Source organism: Oncorhynchus clarkii, unplaced genomic scaffold (assembly GCF_045791955.1).
Source record: "Oncorhynchus clarkii lewisi isolate Uvic-CL-2024 unplaced genomic scaffold, UVic_Ocla_1.0 unplaced_contig_358_pilon_pilon, whole genome shotgun sequence".
In the NCBI taxonomy this organism is placed as follows: domain Eukaryota; kingdom Metazoa; phylum Chordata; class Actinopteri; order Salmoniformes; family Salmonidae; genus Oncorhynchus; species Oncorhynchus clarkii.
Window position 1 is genome coordinate 52,501 of NW_027257955.1, and position 25,575 is coordinate 78,075.

Below are 25,575 nucleotides of genomic sequence, written 5' to 3' on the forward strand. Positions count from 1 at the left end.
TTTACACTGAGACTGTGGTAGTCTACTGTAAAATGTATAACCAAACACAAACCATGGATTTACACTGAGACTGTGGTAGTCTACTGTAAAATATATAACCAAACACAAACCATGGATTTACACTGAGACTGTGGTAGTCTACTGTAAAATGTATAACCAAACACAAACCATGGATTTACACTGAGACTGTGGTAGTCTACTGTAAAATGTATAACCAAACACAAACCATGGATTTACACTGAGACTGTGGTTTTGATTTAACAGTAAGTACATTAGTTAGGTACATTAAAAAAACATTTACTGTAAATAAACTACAGATGACAATTTGTTTTAGAGAACTACAGTAAAGTCTCCCTTAGTTTAATTCTGTTAACACGCTTTGTATCTGCACAGCTCTTCCTGTAAATGTGTTTCTGTCCAAACTAGTCCTTTAAGTAGTTACATTGGGGAGGAGGGGGGGGGGGGGGGGTACTTTACCATGGAATTGCCCGTTCGTAACAACTAGTCCTTTAAGTAGTTACATTGGAGAGAGGAGGGGGGGGGGGGGGGGGGGTACTTTACCATGTAATTGCCCGTTCGTAACAACTAGTCCTTTAAGTAGTTACATTGGGGAGGAGAGGGGGGGGGGGGGGGGGTACTTTACCATGGAATTGCCCGTTCTTAAAACCTGACATGTGGCTGGAGAACTGCATCCACTCCAATTCACAGACCAAAGGACTGACCATCCATGACATTAAACATCATAGTGTTTCCCATGTTGAGGCTATGCAGTGTTTGGGATACGACAGTTGAACTAAGGCATGTGTTTTATTCTTCAAGTATCAATGGCTATATAAGTCCAAATATGGATGCAGATCACCCCTTTAAACCCCCCACATCAGTTCAACAACTACAGAGCACCCCTTTTAAAACCCACCACATCAGTTCAACAACTACAGATCACCCCTTTAACCCCCCCACATCAGTTCAACAACTACAGATCACCCCCTTTAAACCCCCCACATCAGTTCAACAACTGCAGATCGCCCCTTTAAACCCCTCCACATCAGTTCAACAACTACAGATCACCCCCTTTAAACCCCCCACATCAGTTCAACAACTACAGATCACCCGTTTAAACCCCCCCACATCAGTTCAACAACTACAGATCACCCGTTTAAACCCCTCCACATCAGTTCAACAACTACAGATCACCCCCTTTAAACCCCCCACATCAGTTCAACAACTACAGATCACCCGTTTAAACCCCCCCACATCAGTTCAACAACTACAGATCACCCGTTTAAACCCCCCCACATCAGTTCAACAACTACAGATCACCCGTTTAAACCCCCCCACATCAGTTCAACAACTACAGATCGCCCCTTTAAACCCCTCCACATCAGTTCAACAACTACAGATCACCCCCTTTAAACCCCTCCACATCAGTTCAACAACTACAGATCACCCGTTTAAACCCCTCCACATCAGTTCAACAACTACAGATCACCCCCTTTAAACCCCCCACATCAGTTCAACAACTGCAGATCGCCCCTTTAAACCCCTCCACATCAGTTCAACAACTACAGATCACCCCCTTTAAACCCCTCCACATCAGTTCAACAACTACAGATCACCCCCTTTAAACCCCCCACATCAGTTCAACAACTGCAGTTTGTTCCCCTGTTTTGTAAGATTAGTATTTACTGGTGTGATAATCTTTTACCTCCCGTCTCCCCCGGCTCTTTTTCCTCTTTCACTCTGACCGAGTCTTCCTCTTCTTCTTTCACTGTAAAAACCTCATCCTCCTCTTCTTTCACTGTAAAAGCCTCTTTCTCTACTTTTGTTACTGTGATATCCTCCTCTTCCTTCTCCTCTTTCACGACAACGTTCAGCCACAGACCCTCTTTCTCCGTCCAGCAGACCTCTTCTTTATCAGGAGGAGAGTAGCTCAGTGAACTCATGGTCGGGGATGATAGCTAACAGTTAGCTAACAAGGCTAATGCTAACTTAACCAGCCAGCTACCGTTAGCTAACTAATAACAATAACAACGTAAATATGCAATGAAATTATATAATTAGCTAGATTGACAGAAGTGTGTTCAAAACACAGTGGCTAACATACATTAAAACGTCTAAAGAGATTTACTGGTTCGGTTATATTGTCTGGCAAGATACCGAGGTGGCCGACTGGCTAACTTCTTCTTCTCCAGTATAATAGAGCTCAGCAAACAAACGTTTAAAGGGGCATACTGCCACCTGCTGGAGGATACCATCAAATCATGGTTTGCTTCATTCTGTAACATTTTTTGTAAAATTAAATAAACAAATAAATCCCTACTAATGTATAACATACAGCCCCCCCCCCCCCCCAAACCAATTTCCCTCGATCATGCTTAGAAATGGTGACCAGATTCAGAGGCTATGCTACAGGACTGCTTTGCTATCGCTGATTGGAATATGTTTAGAGACTCTGCTGATAAAATGACAGGGATTCCACACTCAGAGCTACCACACATAGCTATCCCAGACAACCCTGAGACTACCACACACATAGTTATCCCAGACAACCCTGAGACTACCACACACAGAGCTATCCCAGACAACCCTGAGACTACCACACACAGAGCTATCCCATACAACCCTGAGACTACCACACACATAGCTATCCCAGACAACCCTGAGACTACCACACACAGAGCTATCCCAGACAACCCTGAGACTACCACACACAGAGCTATCCCAGACAACCCTGAGACTACCACACACAGAGCTATCCCAGACAACCCTGAGACTACCACACACATAGCTACCCCAGACAACCCTGAGACTACCACACACAGAGCTATCCCAGACAACCCTGAGACTACCACACACATAGCTATCCCAGACAACCCTGAGACTACCACACACATAGCTATCCCAGACAACCCTGAGACTACCACACACATAGCTATCCCAGACAACACTGAGACTACCACACACAGAGCTATCACAGACAACCCTGAGACTACCACACACAGAGCTATCCCAGACAACCCTGAGACTACCACACACAGAGCTATCCCAGACAACCCTGAGACTACCACACACAGAGCTATCACAGACAACCCTGAGACTACCACACACAGAGCTATCCCAGACAACCCTGAGACTACCACACACATAGCTGTCCCAGACAACCCTGAGACTACAACACACAGAGCTACCACACACATAGCTATCCCAGACAACCCTGAGACTACCACACACAGGGCTATCCCAGACAACCCTGAGACTACCACACTCTTATTGACAGTTGTGGCTGCTTTGTGTGATGTATTGTTGTCTCTACCTTACACTTTGTGATGTTGTCTATGCCCAATAATATTTGTACCATGTTTTGTTCTGCTACCATGTTGTGTTTCTGCCTTGCTATGTTGTGTTGCTACCTTGTTGTGTTGCTGCCTTGCTATGTTGTGTTGCTACCTTGTTGTGTTGCTGCCTTGCTATGTTGTGTTAATGCCTTGCTATGTTGTGTTGCTACCATGTTGTGTTGCTGCCTTGCTATGTTGTGTTGCTACCATGTTGTGTTGTGTTGCTACCATGCTGTGTTGCTACCATGCTGTGTTGCTGCCTTGCTTTGTTGTGTTGCTACCATGAAGGGCTGCTGCCATGCTGTGTTGCTACCTTGCTGTGTTGCTACCATGTTGTTGTCATGTTGTGTTGCTACCATGTTGTTGTCATGCTGTGTTGCTACCATGTTGTTGTCATGTTGTGTTTCTTCCATGTTTCTACCATGCTGTGTTGCTACCATGCTGTGTTGCTACCATGCTGTGTTGCTACTATGTTGTTGTCATGGTGTGTTGCTACCTTGCTGTGTTGCTACCATGTTGTTGTCATGCTGTGTTGCTACTATGTTGTTGTCATGTTGTGTTTCTTCCATGCTGTGTTGCTGCCTTGCTATGTTGTTGTCATGGTGTGTTGCTACCATGTTGTGTTGCTGCCTTGCTATGTTGTTGTCATGGTGTGTTGCTACCATGTTGTGTTGCTGCCTTGCTATGTTGTTGTCATGGTGTGTTGCTACCATGTTGTGTTGCTGCCTTGCTATGTTGTTGTCATGGTGTGTTGCTACCATGGTGTGTTGCTACCTTGCTGTGTTGCTACCATGTTGTTGTCATGTTGTGTTTCTTCCATGCTGTGTTGCTGCCTTGCTATGTTGTTGTCATGGTGTGTTGCTACCATGTTGTGTTGCTGCCTTGCTATGTTGTTGTTGGAAGGCTGGATTGGCCTGATTGGCTTGATTGGCCTTCCAATTCATCACAAAGGAGTTCGATGGGGTTGAGGTCAGGGCTCTGTGCAGGCCAATCAAGTTTTTCCACACCGATCTCAACAAACCATTTCTGTATGGAGAGTTTTTCCCCTCTGGTTGCACATTTAACATGCTGATAGAAATGAGGTAAAACTGATTTAAATTTCCCTGCATTAAAGTCCCCGGCCACTAGGAGCGCTGCCTCTGGATGAGCATTTTCCTGTTTGCTTATGGCCTCATAGAGTTGGTTGACTGCGGTCTTAGTGCCAGCATCGGTCTGTGGTGGTAAATAGACAGCTACGAATAATACAGATGAGAACTCTCTTGGTAGATAGTGTGGTCTACAGCTTATCATGAGGTACTCTACCTCGGGCGTGCAATACCTTGAGACTTCTTTAATATTAGACATTGCACACCAGCTGACCCCTTATACTCTGACCCTCTCGCTCATAGAGGTCCTTTAACATACTGTACGCTTAAAAAAAACTATTTGTCACAACAATCAATTATATAAAATTAATAATAATCAATTGATCCATGATGTGTACATATGGTGTCAATTTCAAACATTAGACAAGAAGACAGATCATAACATGACAACAATATGACATTTAGTGGCAGAAAGTATTCAACCAAAAAAACACGTATTTTCAACCAAAAACACTTGTGCTCATAGAGATGTTTGGAGCGTTTATCCGATATAAAAACAAAAGATTCAAAAGAAATAACAGTATTGCTGTTGTTTGAGTAAATATATTTGATGATACTTTACCCCCAACGTCACACTGGAGTTTTTTACAAATATAATCCATCATGGATCAAAAGCATTCTGAAAATCAACAAAACATGACAATACTTTTCCTCTCTCTCTCTCTCTCTGACCCTCTCTCTCCTTCTGACCCTCGCCCTCTCCCTCTGACCCTCGCTCTCCCTCTGACCCTCGCTCTCTCTCTCTCTGACCCTCACTCCCTCTCTCTGACCCTCGCTTCCTCTCTCTGACCCTCGCTCTCTGACCCTCGCTCCCCTCTCAGACCCCCCTCTCTCTGACCCTCGCTCCCTCTCTGACCCTCGCTCTGACCCTCGCTCTCCCTCTCTGACCCTCGCTCTCCCTCTCTGACCCTCGCTCCCCCTCGCTCCCTCTCTCTGACCCTCGCTCTCTCTCTCTCTCTCTGACCCTCGTTCTCTCTCTCTCTCTCTGACCCTCGTTCTCTCTCTCTCTCTCTGACCCTCACTCCCTCTCTCTGACCCTCACTTCCTCTCTCTGACCCTCTCTCCCTCTCTCTGACCCTCGCTCTCCCTCTCTGACCCTCGCTCCCCTCTCAGACCCCCCTCTCTCTGACCCTCGCTCCCTCTCTGACCCTCGCTCTGACCCTCGCTTCCTCTCTCTGACCCTCGCTCTGACCCTCGCTCCCCTCTCAGACCCCCCTCTCTCTGACCCTCGCTCCCTCTCTGACCCTCGCTCTGACCCTCGCTCTCCCTCTCTGACCCTCGCTCTCCCTCTCTGACCCTCGCTCCCCCTCGCTCCCTCTCTCTGACCCTCGCTCTCTCTCTCTCTCTCTGACCCTCGTTCTCTCTCTCTCTCTCTGACCCTCGTTCTCTCTCTCTCTCTCTGACCCTCACTCCCTCTCTCTGACCCTCACTTCCTCTCTCTGACCCTCTCTCCCTCTCTCTGACCCTCGCTCTCCCTCTCTGACCCTCGCTCCCCTCTCAGACCCCCCTCTCTCTGACCCTCGCTCCCTCTCTGACCCTCGCTCTGACCCTCGCTCTCCCTCTCTGACCCTCGCTCTCCCTCGCTCCCCCTCTCTGACCCTCGCTCCCCCTCGCTCCCTCTCTCTGACCCTCGCTCTCCCTCTCTGACCCTCGCTCCCCCCCTCTCTCTGACCGTATGGTGTTCATTTTTATAAAAACAAACAGAAAAAAGATAAGAGATCATAACACATGACAACAACATGACATTTAGTGGCAGAAAGTATTTTCAACCAAAAACACGCTCTCTCCCTCTCTCTCTCTGACCCTCGCTTTCCCTCCTACCCTCTCCCTCCCTGACCCCCCACCCCTGACTCCCCCATCTTTGACCCTCGCTCTCTCCCCCGTCTCTGACCCTATGGTGTTCATTTTTATAAAACAAACAGACAAAAAGATAAGAGATGTTTGGAGCGTTTATCCGATATAAAAACAAAAGATTCAAAAGAAATAACAGTATTGCTGTTGTTTGAGTAAATATATTTGATGATACTTTACCCCCAACGTCACACTGGAGTTTTTTACAAATATAATCCATCATGGATCAAAAGCATTCTGAAAATCAACAAAACATGACAATACTTTTCCTCTCTCTCTCTCTCTCTCTGACCCTCTCTCTCCTTCTGACCCTCACCCTCTCCCTCTGACCCTCGCTCTCCCTCTGACCCTCGCTCTCTCTCTCTCTGACCCTCACTCCCTCTCTCTGACCCTCGCTTCCTCTCTCTGACCCTCGCTCTCTGACCATCGCTCCCCTCTCAGACCCCCCTCTCTCTGACCCTCGCTCCCTCTCTGACCCTCGCTCTGACCCTCGCTCTCCCTCTCTGACCCTCGCTCTCCCTCTCTGACCCTCGCTCCCCCTCGCTCCCTCTCTCTGACCCTCGCTCTCTCTCTCTCTCTCTGACCCTCGTTCTCTCTCTCTCTCTCTGACCCTCGCTCTCTCTCTCTCTCTCTCTGACCCTCTTTCTCTCTCTCTCTCTCTGACCCTCGTTCTCTCTCTCTCTCTCTGACCCTCGCTCTCTCTCTCTCTCTCTCTCTGACCCTCGTTCTCTCTCTCTCTCTCTGACCCTCGCTCTCTCTCTCTCTCTCTCTGACCCTCGTTCTCTCTCTCTCTCTCTGACCCTCGTTCTCTCTCTCTCTCTCTCTGACCCTCACTCCCTCTCTCTGACCCTCACTTCCTCTCTCTGACCCTCTCTCCCTCTCTCTGACCCTCGCTCTCCCTCTCTGACCCTCGCTCCCCTCTCAGACCCCCCTCTCTCTGACCCTCGCTCCCTCTCTGACCCTCGCTCTGACCCTCGCTCTCCCTCTCTGACCCTCGCTCTGACCCTCGCTCCCCCTCGCTCCCTCTCTCTGACCCTCGCTCTCCCTCTCTGACCCTCGCTCTGACCCTCGCTCTCCCTCTCTGACCCTCGCTCTCCCTCTCTGACCCTCGCTCCCCCTCGCTCCCTCTCTCTGACCCTCGCTCTCTCTCTCTCTCTCTGACCCTCGTTCTCTCTCTCTCTCTCTGACCCTCGTTCTCTCTGACCCTCACTCCCTCTCTCTGACCCTCACTTCCTCTCTCTGACCCTCTCTCCCTCTCTCTGACCCTCGCTCTCCCTCTCTGACCCTCGCTCCCCTCTCAGACCCCCCTCTCTCTGACCCTCGCTCCCTCTCTGACCCTCGCTCTGACCCTCGCTCTCCCTCTCTGACCCTCGCTCTCCCTCGCTCCCCCTCTCTGACCCTCGCTCCCCCTCGCTTCCTCTCTCTGACCCTCGCTCTCCCTCTCTGACCCTCGCTCCCCCCCTCTCTCTGACCGTATGGTGTTCATTTTTATAAAAACAAACAGAAAAAAGATAAGAGATCATAACACATGACAACAACATGACATTTAGTGGCAGAAAGTATTTTCAACCAAAAACACGCTCTCTCCCTCTCTCTCTCTGACCCTCGCTTTCCCTCCTACCCTCTCCCTCCCTGACCCCCCACCCCTGACTCCCCCATCTTTGACCCTCGCCCTCTCCGTCTCTGACCCTCGCTCTCTCCCCCGTCTCTGACCCTACGGTGTTCATTTTTATAAAACAAACAGACAAAAAGATAAGAGATCGTAACATGACAACAATATGACATGTAGAACACTGTACATCCCAGTGAGCACAATACGTTAATAAGACGTATTGTCAACGTCTTGTGGTCATAGGGATGTTTGGAAAGAGCACTTAGTTTATTCTAGATTTTTATAGTAGCTGTGAAAACAGATTACAATAATGAAACCTGGAGCCGAGGCTACATAATATGTCTCATACCTACTTTTCCAACATGAACTTCCTCATGCTTCTGGAGAGCAACTACATCAAAACATCACATTTATTGTCCTGTTCCTTCATCTATAACATTTTCTATAAAATGTTCCATTTACAAAATTAAAAATAATTTTACATTAGTCAAAAGTTGTAGGATTTTAAAATATTATAAATGATATTATTATTATGAAACAAGTTGAACACAAACACTACGACATCAATAGTTAGATTACAAATAGATCATTACTCTGTGTTCTACTACCCAGGTCTGGTGTTGGGTGTACTCTGTAGTAGACATTCAACACTGTGTGTTCTACTACCCAGGTCATTCTGTACTCTGTAGTAGACATTCAACACTGTGTGTTCTACTACCCAGGTCTGGTGTTGGAGATCATTCTACACTCTGTTCTACTACCCAGGTCTGGTGTTGGAGATCATTCCACACTCTGTGTTCCACTACCCAGGTCTGTGGCTCCTGCATGTATTTTCTTGTGTTTTGCCAGGGAGTCTGAGCGAATAAAGCTCTTCCCACACTGATCACAGCTGTAAGGTTTCTCTCCTGTGTGTTTTCTCTGGTGTCTTCTCAAGTCGCTTGAGGAAGTAAAGCTCATTCCACAGTCGGAGCAGTGGTACGGTTTCTCACCTGTGTGGATTCGTTTGTGTGTAGCCAGGGCAGTCCAGGTGGCAAAACTATCCTCACATACATCACAGCTGTAAGGTTTCTCTCCGGTGTGTGTTCTCTTGTGTACAGTCAGGTTTCCTGGCAAAGCAAAATGTTTCCCACATTGATCGCAGCTATAAGGCTGCTCTCCCGTGTGGGTTCTCTGGTGTACAGTCAGGTGTGCTGACTGAGTGAATCTCTTCCCACATTCATCACAGCTATAAGGCCTCTCTCCCGTGTGTGTTCTCTGGTGAACTATCAGGTTTGTTGCTGCAGCAAAGTTTTTCCCACATTGATCACAACTAAAAGTCCTCTCTGTGTGTAACCTCTGGTGTACAGTCAGTTTGTCTAATCCAGCAAAACTCATCCCACAATCTGAGCAGTGGTATAGTTTCTCTCCAGTGTGGATTCTCTGGTGTGATATCAGTCCACTTGATGTAGTAAAACTCATCCCACAGTCTGAGCAATGGTATGGTTTCTCTACAGTGTAGCTTCTCTGGTGTACAGTCAGATCAGCTGTGTTCTCTCTCTGGTGAACTAGATTCAGGTTCCTTGCGGCAGGAAAACTCTTCCCACACTGATCTCCTGTATGTGTTCTCTGGTGTGATATCAGTCCACCTGAGGTAGTAAAACTCATTCCACAGTCAGAGCAGTGGTAAGGTTTCTCACCCGTGTGTGTTCTCTGGTGAATTGTCAGGTTGCCTGACTGAGCAAAACTCTTCCCACATCGATCACAGCTGAAAGGTTTTTCTCCTGTGTGTGTTCTCCTATGAGATATCATCTGACTACGTGTAGTAAAACTCCTTGCACAGTCGGAGCAGCTGTAAGGTTTCTCTCCTGTATGGATTCTCTGGTGTATTTTAAGATCTGAAGAAGAGGTGAAACTCTTCCCACAGTCAGAGCAGCGGTGAGGTTTCTTCCCTGACGGTCTCTGCTGGTGTTTCTTGAGGTGTTCTGATCTGGAGAAACTCGTCTCTGCCTCATCAGCGTCATGAGGTTGTTGAGGCTCCCCAGAGGATCCACGATAGTTCAGTCTCTCTCCTGTGTGAACAACAAAGTCAGACGGTTAAAGGCTGAAATCCACTGTTTATTTGAGGTAAAAGTTGTACAATAATGTACGTCTTTAATGAATGTTTAACCTCACTAGGGTACGTGGGACGCTAGCACATGACTAACATCCAGTGAAATTGCAGAGTGCCAAATTCAAAAACAGAAATAGTCATTATAAAAATTCATAAAACATAAGTTTAAAGATCAACTTCTTGTTAATCCACGGTGTCAGATTTCAAAAAGGCTTTATGGCGAAAGCCTACCATGTGACTATCTGAGAACAGCGCCCAACAGACAAATCATTACAAACAGTAACCTGCCAAGTAGAGAAGTTACACAAGTCAGAAATAGCAATAAAATGAATCACTTACCTTTGATGATCTTCATATTGTTGCACTCACAAGACTTCCATTTACTCAATAAATGTTAGTTTTGTTCGATAAAGTCTCTTTATATCCAAAAACCTCAGTTTTGTTCACACGTTTTGTTCAGTAATCTACAGGCTCAAACAGCCAGATGAAAAATACAAATAGTATTCATAAAGTTCATAGAAACATTTCAAACAATGTTAATAATCAAGTTTTTCCAATGCTCTAACCACTAAGCTACCCTTCCACCCGATGTATTCTGAATATTACAGTGCAAGATCAGGAGTGCTACTCAAGGAAACTCACATTAAGCTCTGTGCCTAGGGGCCTCCCGGGTGACGCAGTGGTTAAGGACGCTGTACTGCAACGCCAGCTGTGACTTTGGGTTCGCGCCCAGGCTCTGTCGTAACCGGTTCTGTCGTAACCGACCGGGAGGTCCGTGGGGCGACGCACAATTGGCCTAGAGGTCCGGGTTAGGGTTGGCCCGATGTCCTTGTCTCATCGCGCACCAGCGACTCCTGTGGCAGGCCGGGCTAACCAAGTTGTTTTGCGACAACACAAACATGAATTAGGTGCACGACACATTGGTGCGTCTGGCTTCCGGGTTGGATGCACGCTGTGTTAAGAAGCAGTGCGGCTTGGTTGGGTTGTGTATCGGAGGACGCATGACTTTCAACCTTCGTCTCTCCCGAGCCCGTACGGGAGTTGTAGCGATGAGACAGGATAGTAGCTACTAAAAAAAACAATTGGATACCACGAAATTGGGGAGAAAAAGGGGTAAAAAAAATCAATTTAAAATTAAAAATTAAAAAAGCTCTGTGACTATTCACTAATTCACCACCGTGAGGGAAAACTCAGGGGAGTTCTCATAGGCTGACAGCAAAAACAGTTGCTTATGAGTGAATTTCACACTACTTTTGGATTATAATATGAGGTTATCCTAGCCTCGTCTCTTAATGAAACTCACCATGCCTTGGGTGTTTCTGAATATAGGATATGAGGTTATCCTAGCCTCGTCTCTTAATGAAACTCACCAAGTCTTGGGTGTTTCTGAATATAGGATATGAGGTTATCCTAGCCTCGTCTCTTAATGAAACTCACCATGCCTTGGGTGTTTCTGAATATAGGATATGAGGTTATCCTAGCCTGTCTCTTAATGAAACTCACTATGCCTTGGGTGTTTCTGAATATAGGATATGAGGTTATCCTAGCCTCGTCTCTTAATGAAACTCACCATGCCTTGGGTGTTTCTGAATATAGGATATGAGGTTATCCTAGCCTGTCTCTTAATGAAACTCACCATGCCTTGGGTGTTTCTGAATATAGGATATGAGGTTATCCTAGCCTGTCTCTTAATGAAACTCACTATGCCTTGGGTGTTTCTGAATATAGAATATGAGGTTATCCTAGCCTGTCTCTTAATGAAACTCTCCAAGCCTTGGAAACTTGCTCTTTGCTCAGTTTCTTCTTGAATGTCACATGCAGCTGATTTCCACTTTGTCTCTGAGTTAGGAGATGGTTATTCTCATGTTGGATAGTGAATTAATCTCGGTCATGGATTGGATACCTTGCATAACATTAACACACGGGTGACCAGTCTAGAACCTTACAGCTCTAATGGCTGACCAGTCCAGAACCTTACCATCTACAACTCTAATGGGTGACCAGTCCAGAACCTTACCATCTACAACTCTAATGGGTGACCAGTCCAGAACCTTACCATCTACAACTCTAATGGGTGACCAGTCCAGAACATTACAACTCTAATGGGTGACCAGTCCAGAGCCTTACAACTCTAATGGGTGACCAGTCCAGAGCCTTACCATCTACAACTCTAATGGGTGACCAGTCCAGAGCCTTACCATCTACAACTCTAATGGGTGACCAGTCTAGAACCTTACCATCTACAACTCTAATGGGTGACCTACAACTCTAATGGATGACCAGTCCAGAGCCTTACAACTCTAATGGGTGACCAGTCCAGAACCTTACAACTTTAATGGGTGACCAGTCCAGAGCCTTACCATCTACAACTCTAATGGGTGACCAGTCTAGAGCCTTACCATCTACAACTCTAATGGATGACCAGTCCAGAGCCTTACAACTCTAATGGGTGACCAGTCCAGAACCTTACAACTCTAATGGGTGACCAGTCCAGAACCTTACAACTTTAATGGGTGACCAGTCTAGAGCCTTACCATCTACAACTCTAATGGTTGACCAGTCTATCTCTTTTCCATTCAGACAGCAGTGAATCTCATTCCATTACCAAAGTTCTGCTGCTCCTGGAGCCTCTCTGGTAATGTTATGGCTTCCCAACACCCTATTCCAGGGTCTAGACCAGTCCAGGAGCCTCTCTGGTAATGATATGGCTTCCCAACACCCTATTTCAGGGTCTAGACCAGTCCAGGAGCCTCTCTGGTAATGATATGGCTTCCCAACACCCTATTACAGGGTCTAGACCAGTCCAGGAGCCTCTCTGGTAATGGTATGGCTTCCCAACACCCTATTCCAGGGTCTAGACCAGTCCAGGAGCCTCTCTGGTAATGGTATGGCTTCCCAACACCCTATTCCAGGGTCTAGACCAGTCCAGGAGCCTCTCTGGTAATGATATGGCTTCCCAACACCCTATTCCAGGGTCTAGACCAGCCCAGGAGCCTCTCTGGTAATGTTATGGCTTCCCAACACCCTATTCCAGGGTCTAGACCAGTCCAGGAGCCTCTCTGGTAATGATATGGCTTCCCAACACCCTATTACAGGGTCTATGTAAACAGCTGCCAACAAGGTCTCTCAGTTGCCCCGCTGGTTCTAAGAAGAGAGACGTTGTTGGCAGCTGTTTACATATGGACCCAGGGTATTGGGAATCCAAAGAGGCTCCTATCTTTGCCTACTAATTGCGTACTAATTGGTTGATGATGTCATTGGAAACACCTTAATCTTCCTCTGTCTTTTTTTACTACAAACATAGAAACTCACCATTTTCACAAACTATTTATAAACACAAACTACAGTTGAAGTCGGAACGTTTACATACACCTTAGCCAAACACATTTAAACTCAGTTTTTCACAATTTCTGACATTTAATCCTAGTAAAAAAATCCCTGTTTTAGGACAGTTAGGATCACCACTTTATTTTAAGAATATGAAATGTCAGAATAATAGTAGAGAGAATTATTTATTTCAGCTTTTATTTCTTTCATCACATTCCCAGTGGGTCAGAAGTTTACATACACTCAATTAGCATTTGGTAGCATTGGCTTTAAATTGTTTAACTTGGGCCAAACGTTTCGGGTCGCCTTCCACAAGCTTCCCACAATAAGTTGGGTGAATTTTGGCCCATTCCTCCTGACAGAGCTGGTGTAACTGAGTCAGGTTTGTAGGCCTCCTTACTCGCACACGCTTTTTCAGTTCTGCCCACACATTTTCTATATGATTGAGGTCAGGGCTTTGTGGTGGACACTCCAATACCTTGACTTTGTTGTCCTGAAGGTAATCATTTAAAAGCTGTCTTAACAGACAAAAAAACAGCGCGCCTTAAGCTTCATTAGAAGATAACTAGACAATGAACAAATAGGAACTTCAAAAGGAGGAAAGGGGGCTGTTCTGCAGCTGCTGCTGATTGGTCAAACAAATGACCAGTAGCTGCTGCTGATTGGTCAAACAAATATATGCCCAAAGGGGCTGTTCCACCCAACCAGTAGCTGCTGCTGATTGGTCAAACAAATTATGCCCAAAGGGGCTGTTCCACCCAACCTGTAGCTGCTGCTGATTGGTCAAACAAATTATGCCCAAAGGGGCTGTTCCACCCAACCTGTAGCTGCTGCTGATTGGTCAAACACATTTTGCCCAAAGGGGCTGTTCCCTATAGCTTTATAGAACGTTCCTGGCACGGGCTAGGTTAAGGTTAGGGGAATATTAACCTGGCACTAATCCTAGTCTAGTCTCTATGTTAGTGTAAACTGCGTGTAATCCTAGTCTGGTCTCTATGTTAGTGTAAACTGCTTGTAATCCTAGTCTCTATGTTAGTGTAAACTGCTTGTAATCCTAGTCTGGTCTCTATGTTAGTGTAAACTGCTTGTAATCCTAGTCTCTATGTTAGTGTAAACTGCTTGTAATCCTAGTCTCTATATTAGTGTTAACTGCTTGTAATCCTAGTCTAGTCTCTATATTAGTGTAAACTGCTTGTAATCATAGTTTCTATGTTAGTGTAAACTGCTTGTAATCCTAGTCTAGTCTCTCTATTAATGTAAACTGCTTGTAATCCTAGTCTGGTCTCTATATTAGTGTAAACTGCTTGTAATCCTAGTCTATATATTAGTGTAAACTGATTGTAATCCTAGTCTCTATATTAGTGTAAACTGATTGTAATCCTAGTCTCTATATTAGTGTTAACTGCTTGTAATCCTAGTTTCTATGTTAGTGTAAACTGCTTGTAATCCTAGTCTGGTCTCTATATTAATGTAAACTGCTTGTAATCCTAGTCTAGTCTCTATGTTAGTGTAAACTGCTTGTAATCATAGTCTCTATGTTAGTGTAAACTGCTTGTAATCCTAGTTTCTATGTTAGTGTAAACTGCTTGTAATCCTAGTCTAGTCTCTATATTAATGTAAACTGCTTGTAATCCTAGTCTAGTCTCTATATTAGTGTAAACTGCTTGTAATCCTAGTTTCTATGTTAGTGTAAACTGCTTGTAATCCTAGTAAACTGCTATAGTGTAAACTTAGTGTAGTGTAACTGCTTGTAATCCTAGTCTAGTCTCTATATTAGTGTAAACTGCTTGTAATCCTATCATAGTTTCTATGTTAGTGTAAACTGCTTGTAATCCTAGTCTAGTCTCTCTATTAAGTGTAAACTGCTTGTAATCTCTATGTTAGTGTAAACTGCTTGTAATCTGGTCTCTATATTAGTGTAAACTGCTTGTAATCCTAGTCTCTATATATTAGTGTAAACTATATTAGTGTAAACTGCTTGTAATCCTAGTCTCTATATTAGTGTAAACTGATTGTAATCCTAGTCTCTATATTAGTGTAAACTGCTTGTAATCCTAGTTTCTATGTTAGTGTAAACTGCTTGTAATCCTAGTCTGGTCTCTATATTAATGTAAACTGCTTGTAATCCTAGTCTATTCTCTATATTAGTGTAAACTGCTTGTAATCCTAGTTTATATGTTAGTGTAAACTGCTTGTAATCCTAGTTCTCTATGTTAGTGTAAACTGCTTGTAATCCTAGTCTAGTCTCTATGTTAGTGTAAACTGCTTGTAATCCTAGTCTAGTCTCTATATTAGTGTAAACTGCTTGTAATCCTAGTAGTGTAAACTCTATGTTAGTGTAAACTGCTTGTAATCCTAGTCTTGTAATCCTAGTCTCTATATTAGTGTCTCTATATTAAGTGTAAACTGCTTGTAATCCTAGTCTAGTCTCTATATTAGTGTAAACTGCTTGTAATCCTAGTCTAGTCTCTATGTTAGTGTAAACTGCTTGTAATCCTAGTCTAGTCTCTATATTAATGTAAACTGCTTGTAATCCTAGTCTAGTCTCTATATTAGTGTAAACTGCTTGTAATCCTAGTCCAGTCTCTATATTAGTGTAAACTGCTTGTAATCCTAGTCTAGTCTCTGTTAGTGTAAACTGCTTGTAATCCTAGTCTAGTCTCTATGTTAGTGTAAACTGCTTGTAATCCTAGTCTCTATATTAGTGTAAACTGCTTGTAATCCTAGTCTCTATGTTAGTGTAAACTGCTTGTAATCCTAGTCTCTATGTTAGTGTAAACTGCTTGTAATCCTGGTCTCTATATTAGTGTAAACTGCTTGTAATCCTAGTCTAGTCTCTATGTTAGTGTAAACTGCTTGTAATCCTAGTTTCTATGTTAGTGTAAACTGCTTGTAATCCTAGTCTGGTCTCTATATTAATGTAAACTGCTTGTAATCCTAGTCTATTCTCTATATAGTGTAAACTGCTTGTAATCCTAGTCTCTATGTTAGTGTAAACTGCTTGTAATCCTGGTCTCTATATTAGTGTAAACTGCTTGTAATCCTAGTCTAGTCTCTATGTTAGTGTAAACTGCTTGTAATCCTGGTCTCTATATTAGTGTAAACTGCTTGTAATCCTAGTCTAGTCTCTATGTTAATGTAAACTGCTTGTAATCCTGGTCTCTATATTAGTGTAAACTGCTTGTAATCCTAGTCTAGTCTCTATGTTAGTGTAAACTGCTTGTAATCCTAGTCTCTATATTAGTGTAAACTGCTTGTAATCCTAGTCTCTATGTTAGTGTAAACTGCTTGTAATCCTAGTCTCTATGTTAGTGTAAACTGCTTGTAATCCTAGTCTAGTCTCTATGTTAATGTGAACTGCTTGTAATCCTAGTCTAGTCTCTATATTAGTGTAAACTGCTTGTAATCCTAGTCTAGTCTCTATGTTAGTGTAAACTGCTTGTAATCCTAGTCTAGTCTCTATGTTAGTGTAAACTGCTTGTAATCCTAGTCTAGTCTCTATGTTAGTGTAAACTGCTTGTAATCCTAGTCTAGTCTCTATATTAGTGTAAACTGCTTGTAATCCTGGTCTCTATATTAGTGTAAACTGCTTGTAATCCTAGTCTCTATATTAGTGTAAACTGCTTGTAATCCTAGTCTAGTCTCTATGTTAGTGTAAACTGCTTGTAATCCTAGTCTAGTCTCTATATTAGTGTAAACTGCTTGTAATCCTGGTCTCTATATTAGTGTAAACTGCTTGTAATCCTAGTCTAGTCTCTATATTAGTGTAAACTGCTTGTAATCCTAGTCTGGTCTCTATATTAGTGTAAACTGCTTGTAATCCTAGTCTCTCTGTTAGTGTAAAGAGAAACAATATCTCTCTGTTTTCTTTAGTGTGAGGAATTCGTAAACTGTTTCTTGTAATCCTAGTCTCTCTATCGGAGGTCTGTGTAAAGAGACACAATAGGCAATTTTAGTAACAGAGTAAAATGTATTCTTGGATATGAGCCATTTCCTTCCATTTGTTGAGGAATTCGTACGTATCTTAAACATAACTAGAATGTTTCTGAGATAGAGGGTTTAATGTAAGAGTCTATATACTCTCTGCTATATTATAGGACTCTGAGCCACAATCACTCACTATCGGATGTCCGTATGGAACACCGAAAAGGGACAGTCCAAGTATCAGAGGCTTTGTGGATTTTAGGTAACAAGTAAAACTGTCTGGGTCTAGGGGAATCCGGCCCAGAAAGATGAGCCGTTTGTTTGTTCTGTAATATAATTTAGTTCATTAAGTAAACTGTCTGGGTCTAGGGGAATCCGGCCCAGAAAGATGAGCCGTTTGTTTGTTCTGTAATATAATTTAGTTCATTAAGTAAACTGTCTGGGTCTAGGGGAATCCGGCCCAGAAAGATGAGCCGTTTGTTTGTTCTGTAATATAATTTAGTTAATTAAGTAAACTGTCTGGGTCTAGGGGAATCTGGCCCAGAAAGATGAGCCATTTGTTTGTTCTGTAATATAATTTAGTTCATTAAGTAAACTGTCTGGGTCTAGGGGAATCTGGCCCAGAAAGATGAGCCATTTGTTTGTTCTGTAATATAATTTAGTTCATTAAGTAAACTGTCTGGGTCTAGGGGAATCTGGCCCAGAAAGATGAGCCATTTGTTTGTTCTGTAATGTAATTTAGTTCAGTAAGTATTACCATTTCCTCTCGGGTTAGGTTTTGTGTTTTCCAAATGTATTGAGTGAGGCAAATGGGGAATAATGTTTGTCTATTGGTCAATTGTCCTCTAGGAGGTACTGTACTTTATCCCCATTATAACAATCTGAGATCCTTCATCTTTTATTCATTTTAATTTGATTTATTTTAGAATACGAAAACTCACTAGCTTCTAAAACTCTCGTCTTCCTAAAACTCACTAGCTTCTAGAACTCTCGTCTTCCTAAAACTCACTAGATTCTAGAACTCTCGTCTTCCTAAAACTCACTAGATTCTAGAACTCTCGTCTTCCTAAAACTCACTAGATTCTAGAACTCTCGTCTTCCTAAAACTCACTAGATTCTAGAAGTCTTCCTAAAACTCACTAGATTCTAGAACTCTCGTCTTCCTAAAACTCACTAGATTATAGAACTCGTCTTCCTTAAGACAGTACTTGCCGGTGTTAATCAGATCTCCTGACTCCTCTTCCAATATGACAGTTATCTCTCCCTCTTTCTCCTCCTTCACTCCAAAAACTGCAACCTCCTCTTCTTTTACAGTCACATCCTCATCTTCTTCTTTCACTCTGATCGGGTCTTCCTCTTCTTTCACTGAAACGTCTTTCTCTTCTTCTTTCACTGTAACAGCCTCACCCTCTACTTGTTTTTGTATTGTAACATCCTCCTCTTCCTCTACTTCTTGTTTTACTGTAACATCCTCCTCTTGATTCTCCTCTTTCACGACAACATTCAGCCACAGACCCTCTTTCTCCGTCCAGCAGACCCCCTCCTCTTCATCAGGAGGAGAGTAGCTTGGTGAACTCATGGTCGGGGGATGTTAGCTAACAGTTAGCTAGCTAGGCTAATGCTAACTTAACAAGCCAGCTAGCTGACTAATAACAAGGTAAATAGGAAATTAAATGGGATAATTAGCTAAACGACAGAAATGTGTTCAAAACAGAGTGGCTCATATACCAGAAAGCGTCTAAAGAGATGGGGCGGTTCCGCTATGTTGGTTAGCAAGCTACGGAGATGGCTGACCAGCTGTTGTTGTCTTTCTTCTTTTAGATTTTATTTAACCGACCGAGAGGTGCAAACACCGCCGCCCTACTGTACTGGAGTGTGAGTCCGGTTACGACCTATCACTACCGCTATAATCTTCTCTTATCTAACCCTGTATATCTAACTAAATCAAATAATTCCCTACAAACTAAACTACTCCCATCACCACAACCTAATCCTAATTCCCAGTCCAAACGTCTCCCATCACCACCACCCAATCCTATTCCCGGTCCAAACGTCTCCCATCACCACCACCCAATCCCATTCCCAGTCCAAACGTCTCCCATCACTACCACCCAATCCTATTCCCAGTCCAAACGTCTCCCATCACCACCACCCAATCCCATTCCCAGTCCAAACGTCTCCGACCCTGTCATACAACCTCTCCCTGTCTACATCGTTACATTTCTCCAAACCCATTTCCTCTACACCCATTCCAGTGCCCTTGTTCCTCTATCAATTCCAAAGAGGAATACCCTCATTTTATTCCTATCGCCCGTATCACATAACTCCATCCCTTCTGTTACCATCACCACACTATCGCCCGTACAGATTTCCTTGTATCGCGGGGGGGTTGAATGTTAAATGACGAGACAGAGGCATTGATGCGAGTATCCAGTCTTGTTCAGTACATCACAACCCAACCGGGTATCTCGAGCACCCCGGTAAAACCCACGAGTTGCAGTAATGAACATTTACCAACAGATGGCATCATTGTGCCATTTTACAACCATAACAGGCAGTACGAAAAACGAATGCACTCACTACGGTTAGTCGCGCTGTCTGCTTTATTAAATGACTCAAATGTAAAAATGTCCTATAAAACATTTTTGTTGTTGCTCTTACTACTTTCATCCCATTATCTCTGCCAATGATCTAACCTATTTTTCAGAAGGTTTTAATTTCCTCTCTTAATACAACTCCACCTGTGTATCCTGCAGTATTATTGTCCACTGCTCTTGATCGCTACTTATCTCTACAGTATAATGTCCATTAACTCCTGTTAGAGCCCGGAAATCCAATAAAACTGAACATCAATACCGTATCTCTGTAAGCCAATCAACAGCGTCATTTATTTCTACCCATAAATCCTCACGTTCTGACTCTCCTGATCTTAAACTGCACTAAACTGATGCAGTCCCATCAGATTACTAGTCATAAATACACCTGCTTCTGTAAACCCTTTCTCGGGATCCTTGGAACCGTCTGTGTACACTCATAAATACACCTGCTTCTGTAAACTCTTTCACGGGATCCTTGGAACCGTCTGTGTACACTCATAAATACACCTGCTTCTGTAAACTCTTTCACGGTATCCTTGGAACCGTCTGTGTACACTCATAAATACACCTGCTTCTGTAAACCCTTTCACGGGATCCTTGGAACCGTCTGTGTACACTCATAAATACACCTGCTTCTGTAAACCCTTTCACGGGATCCTTGGAACCGTCCTTGGAACCGTGTACACTGCAAGGCAAGAATGAAACTGATTACTAATACAGTACCAGTCAAAGGTTTGGACACACCTACTCATTCAAGGGGTTTTCTTTATTTTACTATTTTCTACATTTTCTACAAAATTATAGTTAAGAGATCAAAACTGTGAAATAACACATATGGAATCAAATAGGAATATCTTATGTACACCACCCCTACCTGGTCACAACACAACTGATTGGCTCAAACTCATTCAGAAGGAAATCAATTCCACAAATGGTCTTTTAACAAGGCACACCTGTTCTTTGAAATGCATTCCAGGTGACCACCTTATGAAGCTGGTTGAGAGAATGCCAAGAGTGTGCAAAGCTGTCATCAAAGCAAAAGGGTGGCTACTTTGAAGAATCTTGTTTATCCATTTTTTTTGGTTACTACATGATTCCATGTGTGTTATTTCATATTTTTGATGTCTTCACTATTATTCTACAATGTAGAAAATAGTAAAAAAAAAAAAAAAAAGAAAAAACTGAGGTGTTCTAGAACCCTGGAATGAGGAGGTGTTCTAGAACCCTGGAATGAGGAGGTGTTCTAGAACCCTGGAATGAGGAGGTGTTCTAGAACCCTGGAATGAGGAGGTGTTCTAGAACCCTGGAATGAGGAGGTGTTCTAGAACCCTGGAATGAGGAGGTGTTCTAGAACCCTGGAATGAGTAGGTGTGTCCAAACTTTTGACTGGTACTGTATATACATATATATACTATACTATATATATATGGGATTGGAAATGATGAAGACAATTACATGGATGGAAGCTACAATCTATCTGCATTATTAAAGCTGATCCACCCCTTAACAAAATGAATAAGGCTGTACAGGGCAATATGAATGTCCAATACACACAATAGACTGACTGGGATGGGGATTTCCCACAATCCCACAATACAGACATATTGGTAAACAAAAACTTCACAGTTGTTGTCACTGAGTAGACTGATACAACCCATACTGCAGGTAAGGCTGTACAGTGACATAGAAGTATACCGTCAATTCAATTCTGAAGTCTAATACATCCACAATGCGTTTTCAACTGATTTAAAAAATAAAATACAATATAAGGTCAAATGAACTAATTGTTGTATTTTGTTGAATTTATATAACAACATTCCAAACTTGTTTAGCTTTATCTAGTCCAAATATGGCATGATTTCACAATTTGTCTCCGTATACATCCCTTTCAGTGAGGGACTTTTATTTTGTAACACAAACCGCCGATTCCAACCAATGACTGTAAATATGAATCGAGGGGGAACGACCGCCCCTTCTATTGAACCACGGAAGTTCAAACCGCCGATTCCAACCAATGACTGTGAATATGAATCGAGGGGGAACGACCGCCCCTTCTATCGGTTCAACAGGCAGAAAACAGGATCCCCAATGATAGTGAATGGGAAGAAACAAAATGCAATCTTCGTGGTAAATATTCGTGTAAATAAAATACAAATTCGAAAACAATTATTTTACTAATAATTGCTTTTAATACACCAGAACCGATTATTTTAAAACCGGACACAGAAATTCTAATGATAATTTAGTCTCTAAAGAAGTTTAGTCTCTAGAAGCCTGCAGTACCCCGGTCGGCCTTCAGTAAGAGTTCCTCAATGAGAGCAGCACTGAGCTAGTCTGTAACGTCACTTCCTGGAGTAGCTCAAACTGCACAACGTGAAGTAGGGAAAAGGGGGAGATACTCAAATCAGTTGCATAACTGAATGGATTCAACCAAAATATGTCTTCCGCATTTAACCCAACACCTCTAAATCAGTCATAGGCCTATCGTCAACCAATCACATTTCTTAAATACTTTCGGCGCTAAATTCCAGCTAAAATTCGAGACGACAGTTAAGCCTAACTATACTGACCGAAAATATAAACGCAACACAATTGCAAAGATTTTACAGAGTTACAGTTCATAGAAGAAAATCAACCAATTGAAACAAATGAATTAAACCCTAATCTATGGATTTCACATGACTGGGCAGAGGCACAGCCATGGGTGGGGCTGAGAGGGTATAGGCCCACCCACTAGTGAGTTAGGCCCAGCCAATCAGAAATTGTTTTCCCCCCACAAAATAGCTTTATTACATACAGAAATACTCCTCAGCACCCCCTCCCGCAGGTGAAGAAGCTGGATGTGGAGGTCCTGGGGCTGGCGTGTTTACACGTGGTCTGCGGTTGTGAAGCCGGTTGGGCGTACTGCCAAATTTAAAAAAAAAAACATTGGGGGTGGCTTATAGTAGAGAAATGAACATTCAACAGCTCTGTTTGACATTCCTGCAGTCAGCATGCCAATTGTACGCTCCCCCAAAACTTAAGACATCTGTGGCATTGTGTCGTGACACAAAACTGCACATTTTAGAGTGGCTTTTTATTGTCCCCAGCACAAGGTGCACCTGTGTAATGATCATGCTGTTTAATCAGCTTCTTGATATACCACACCTGTCAGGTGGTTGAAATATCTTGACAAATGAGAAATGCTGAACAAAATTTGAGAGAAAAAAAAACTTTTTTTGTGTGTATGAAAAAAATTAGGTGATCTTTTATTTCAGCTCATGAAACATGGGACCAACATTGTTGTGTTTATATTTTTGTGACAAAACTTGGAGAGGACAGTTAGGCCTGTAGTCAACCAATCCTCTTAAATCCTTTGGGGCTAAATTCCAGCTAAACTTGGACAGGACAGTTAGGCCTGTAGTCAACCAATCCTCTTAAATCCTTTGGGGCTAAATTCCAGCTAAACTTGGACAGGACAGTTAGGCCTGTAGTCAACCAATCCTCTTAAATCCTTTGGGGCTAAATTCCAGCTAAACTTGGAGAGTACAGTTAGGCCTGTAGTCAACCAATCCTCTTAAATCCTTTGGGGCTAAATTCCAGCTAAACTTGGACAGGACAGTTAGGCCTGTAGTCAACCAATCCTCTTAAATCATTTGGGGCTAAATTCCAGCTAAACTTGGAGAGTACAGTTAGGCCTGTAGTCAACCAATCCTCTTAAATCCTTTGGGGCTAAATTCCAGCTAAACTTGGACAGGACAGTTAGGCCTGTAGTCAACCAATCCTCTTAAATCCTTTGGGGCTAAATTCCAGCTAAACTTGGACAGGACATTTAGGCCTAACGACTTACAGAAAGCCTCTAATGAGAGCAACAGCAGTAAATAGCCATATTAGACAAATATATGAGGTCATTTCGTCAACCTTGTGAGGATCTACATGTTCAGAAGTTGCTCATTCAACGTATTTGCTGTTACTTCACTCAGTTCTGTTTTAAATCTCCCTTCCTGTTTGACATTCCCTGAGATATGATCCTATGTTACTTCCCTCCATCCTGTTTTAAATCTCCCTTCCTGTTTGACATTCCCTGAGATATGATCCTATGTTACTTCACTCCATCCTGTTTGACATTCCCTGAGATATGATCCTATGTTACTTCACTCCATCCTGTTTTAAATCTCCCTTCCTGTTTGACATTCCCTGAGATATGATCCTATGTTACTTCACTCCATCCTGTTTGACATTCAACCTCTGAAATGAAAACACAGTGGAGAACTAGTAACAATATTTTATTGAATCTAAACGAGAAATCAAATGAAATGACATTAAATTACTTTTAATAATGGGTGTGTCTGAGTGGTGTGTCTGAGTATGGTGTCTGAAAATGGTGTCTGAGTATGGTGTCTGAGTGTGGTGTCTGAGTGTGCCTGAGTGGTGTGTCTGAGTGGTGTGTCTGAGTGTGGTGTCTGAGGGTGCCTGAGTGGTGTGTCTGTCTGAGTGTGTCTGAGTGGTGTGTATACATGTGAGAAAGTCGAACATTCTTCAGAAGACAGCTCCCCTCCTTCCACCTGACTGTCAGAAGACAGCTCCCCCTCTTCCACCTGACTGTCAGAAGTCAACTCCCCCTCTTCCACCTGACTGTCAGAGGTCAACCCCCCTCTTCCACCTGACTGTCAGAGGTCAACCCCCTCTTCCACCTGACTGTCAGAGGTCAACCCCCCTCTTCCACCTGACTGTCAGAAGTCTTTCCTCGTCCTTCTTTCTCCTGGAGTCTGTTTGGGGCTTTAAATGGACCTCAGCTGCTTCATAACCTGAGGCGAGCAGCAACATGCTCTTCAGTTGGAGGAGACCACCATGCCCTTCAGTTGGAGGAGACCACCATGCCCTTCAGTTGGAGGAGACCACCATGCCCTTCAGTTGGAGGAGACCACCATGTCCGAGTATCTGTTTGTTCTTGAGTGTTAAACGGTGTACAAGTGTAATCTGATGCGTTGTCTCTGAATATCTTATTTTTTGTCTGGCCGTCCGTTCCTGCTCCTCCTCCCCGGCGGACGTGCCAGACTCCTAGTACTGCACCTCGGTCTCTTCAGGGGTGGTGCTCCGCTCGGAGACGTCCTCTCTCGTCTCCTGCTTTCTGGAGGTGGATGGCTGGTTCTCTGCGGCGCCCGCGGTGCGGTATCTTCTCCCTTCACCGCCTTCTCCAGGAAGGCGCTGGTTTCACCGGCGTTGGAAGGATTCACCGCGTAACGTTTGGCTTCCGTCCGGCTGTCGTGGCGCACGAAGTCGGACAACGTTTCCCCGTCGGCATTCGGGACAACGTTTTTAACCTGTAAGAACACAAACAAGACACATAAAAGATAAAATATTATATTTTAGTCATTGATGGTTTTCGGGACAGCCGTTGGGAGTAGGATCTCTTAATTTACACCCCCCCCCCCCATCTGACTGACATGACTGAAGATGGAAGTCCGCAGGTCAGTGAAGGTAGGGCTTCCAGGCAGGCCCATCTCCTTCCACGCCTCCCTCAGGTAGACGGGCAGGTTCTTGATCTCAGTGTTGGTGGAATTGAAAAAGAAGTACTGGGCTTTCTTTCCCCCTGGCAGGCAGTGCTTGAATTTCAGGAAGTCTGAAAACCAAGAGTACTCCTCTTTGGTCAGCGACATCTGGATCCTGGTTTGCATTTGTTTTGCGTTTCCCACCTATTAGAAAATGGAGAAAA

At 43.7% G+C, this 25,575-nt stretch overlaps 2 protein-coding genes across 2 annotated transcripts in view; both read right to left on the reverse strand.

Moving 5' to 3' along the window:
• The window catches only part of LOC139394245 (zinc finger protein ZFP2-like), a gene marked incomplete at its 3' end in the record, with an annotated part of 15,965 nt that extends 14,022 nt beyond the window's left edge, over positions 1-1,943 (reverse strand). The window contains exon 1 of the mRNA XM_071142271.1: positions 1,706-1,943. Within this exon, the coding sequence (XP_070998372.1) occupies positions 1,706-1,943 (238 nt within the window). The remainder of the gene's footprint in view (positions 1-1,705) is intronic.
• A 6,780-nt stretch (positions 1,944-8,723) lies between these two features.
• On the reverse strand, positions 8,724-19,058 carry LOC139394246 (zinc finger protein ZFP2-like). The gene is made up of 2 exons (XM_071142272.1): positions 18,496-19,058; positions 8,724-9,991 (listed from the first exon to the last, which is right to left on the reverse strand). The coding sequence occupies exons 1-2, from the start codon at positions 18,860-18,862 to the stop codon at positions 8,724-8,726; spliced, it is 1,635 nt and encodes a 544-aa protein (XP_070998373.1). The 5' UTR covers positions 18,863-19,058.
• Positions 19,059-25,575: the final 6,517 nt, after the last annotated feature.

What these genes read in the sequence shown, in the direction of transcription:
- LOC139394246 (XM_071142272.1), bottom strand. Translation starts at nt 18,862, where the DNA reads ATGAGTTCACCAAGCTACTCTCCTCCTGATGAAGAGGAGGGGGTCTGC. An exon ending in AGGAGATCTGATTAACACCG is followed by an intron (nt 9,992 to 18,495) that starts GCAAGTACTGTC and finishes TTGTTCACACAG; the next exon opens with GAGAGAGACTGAACTATCGT.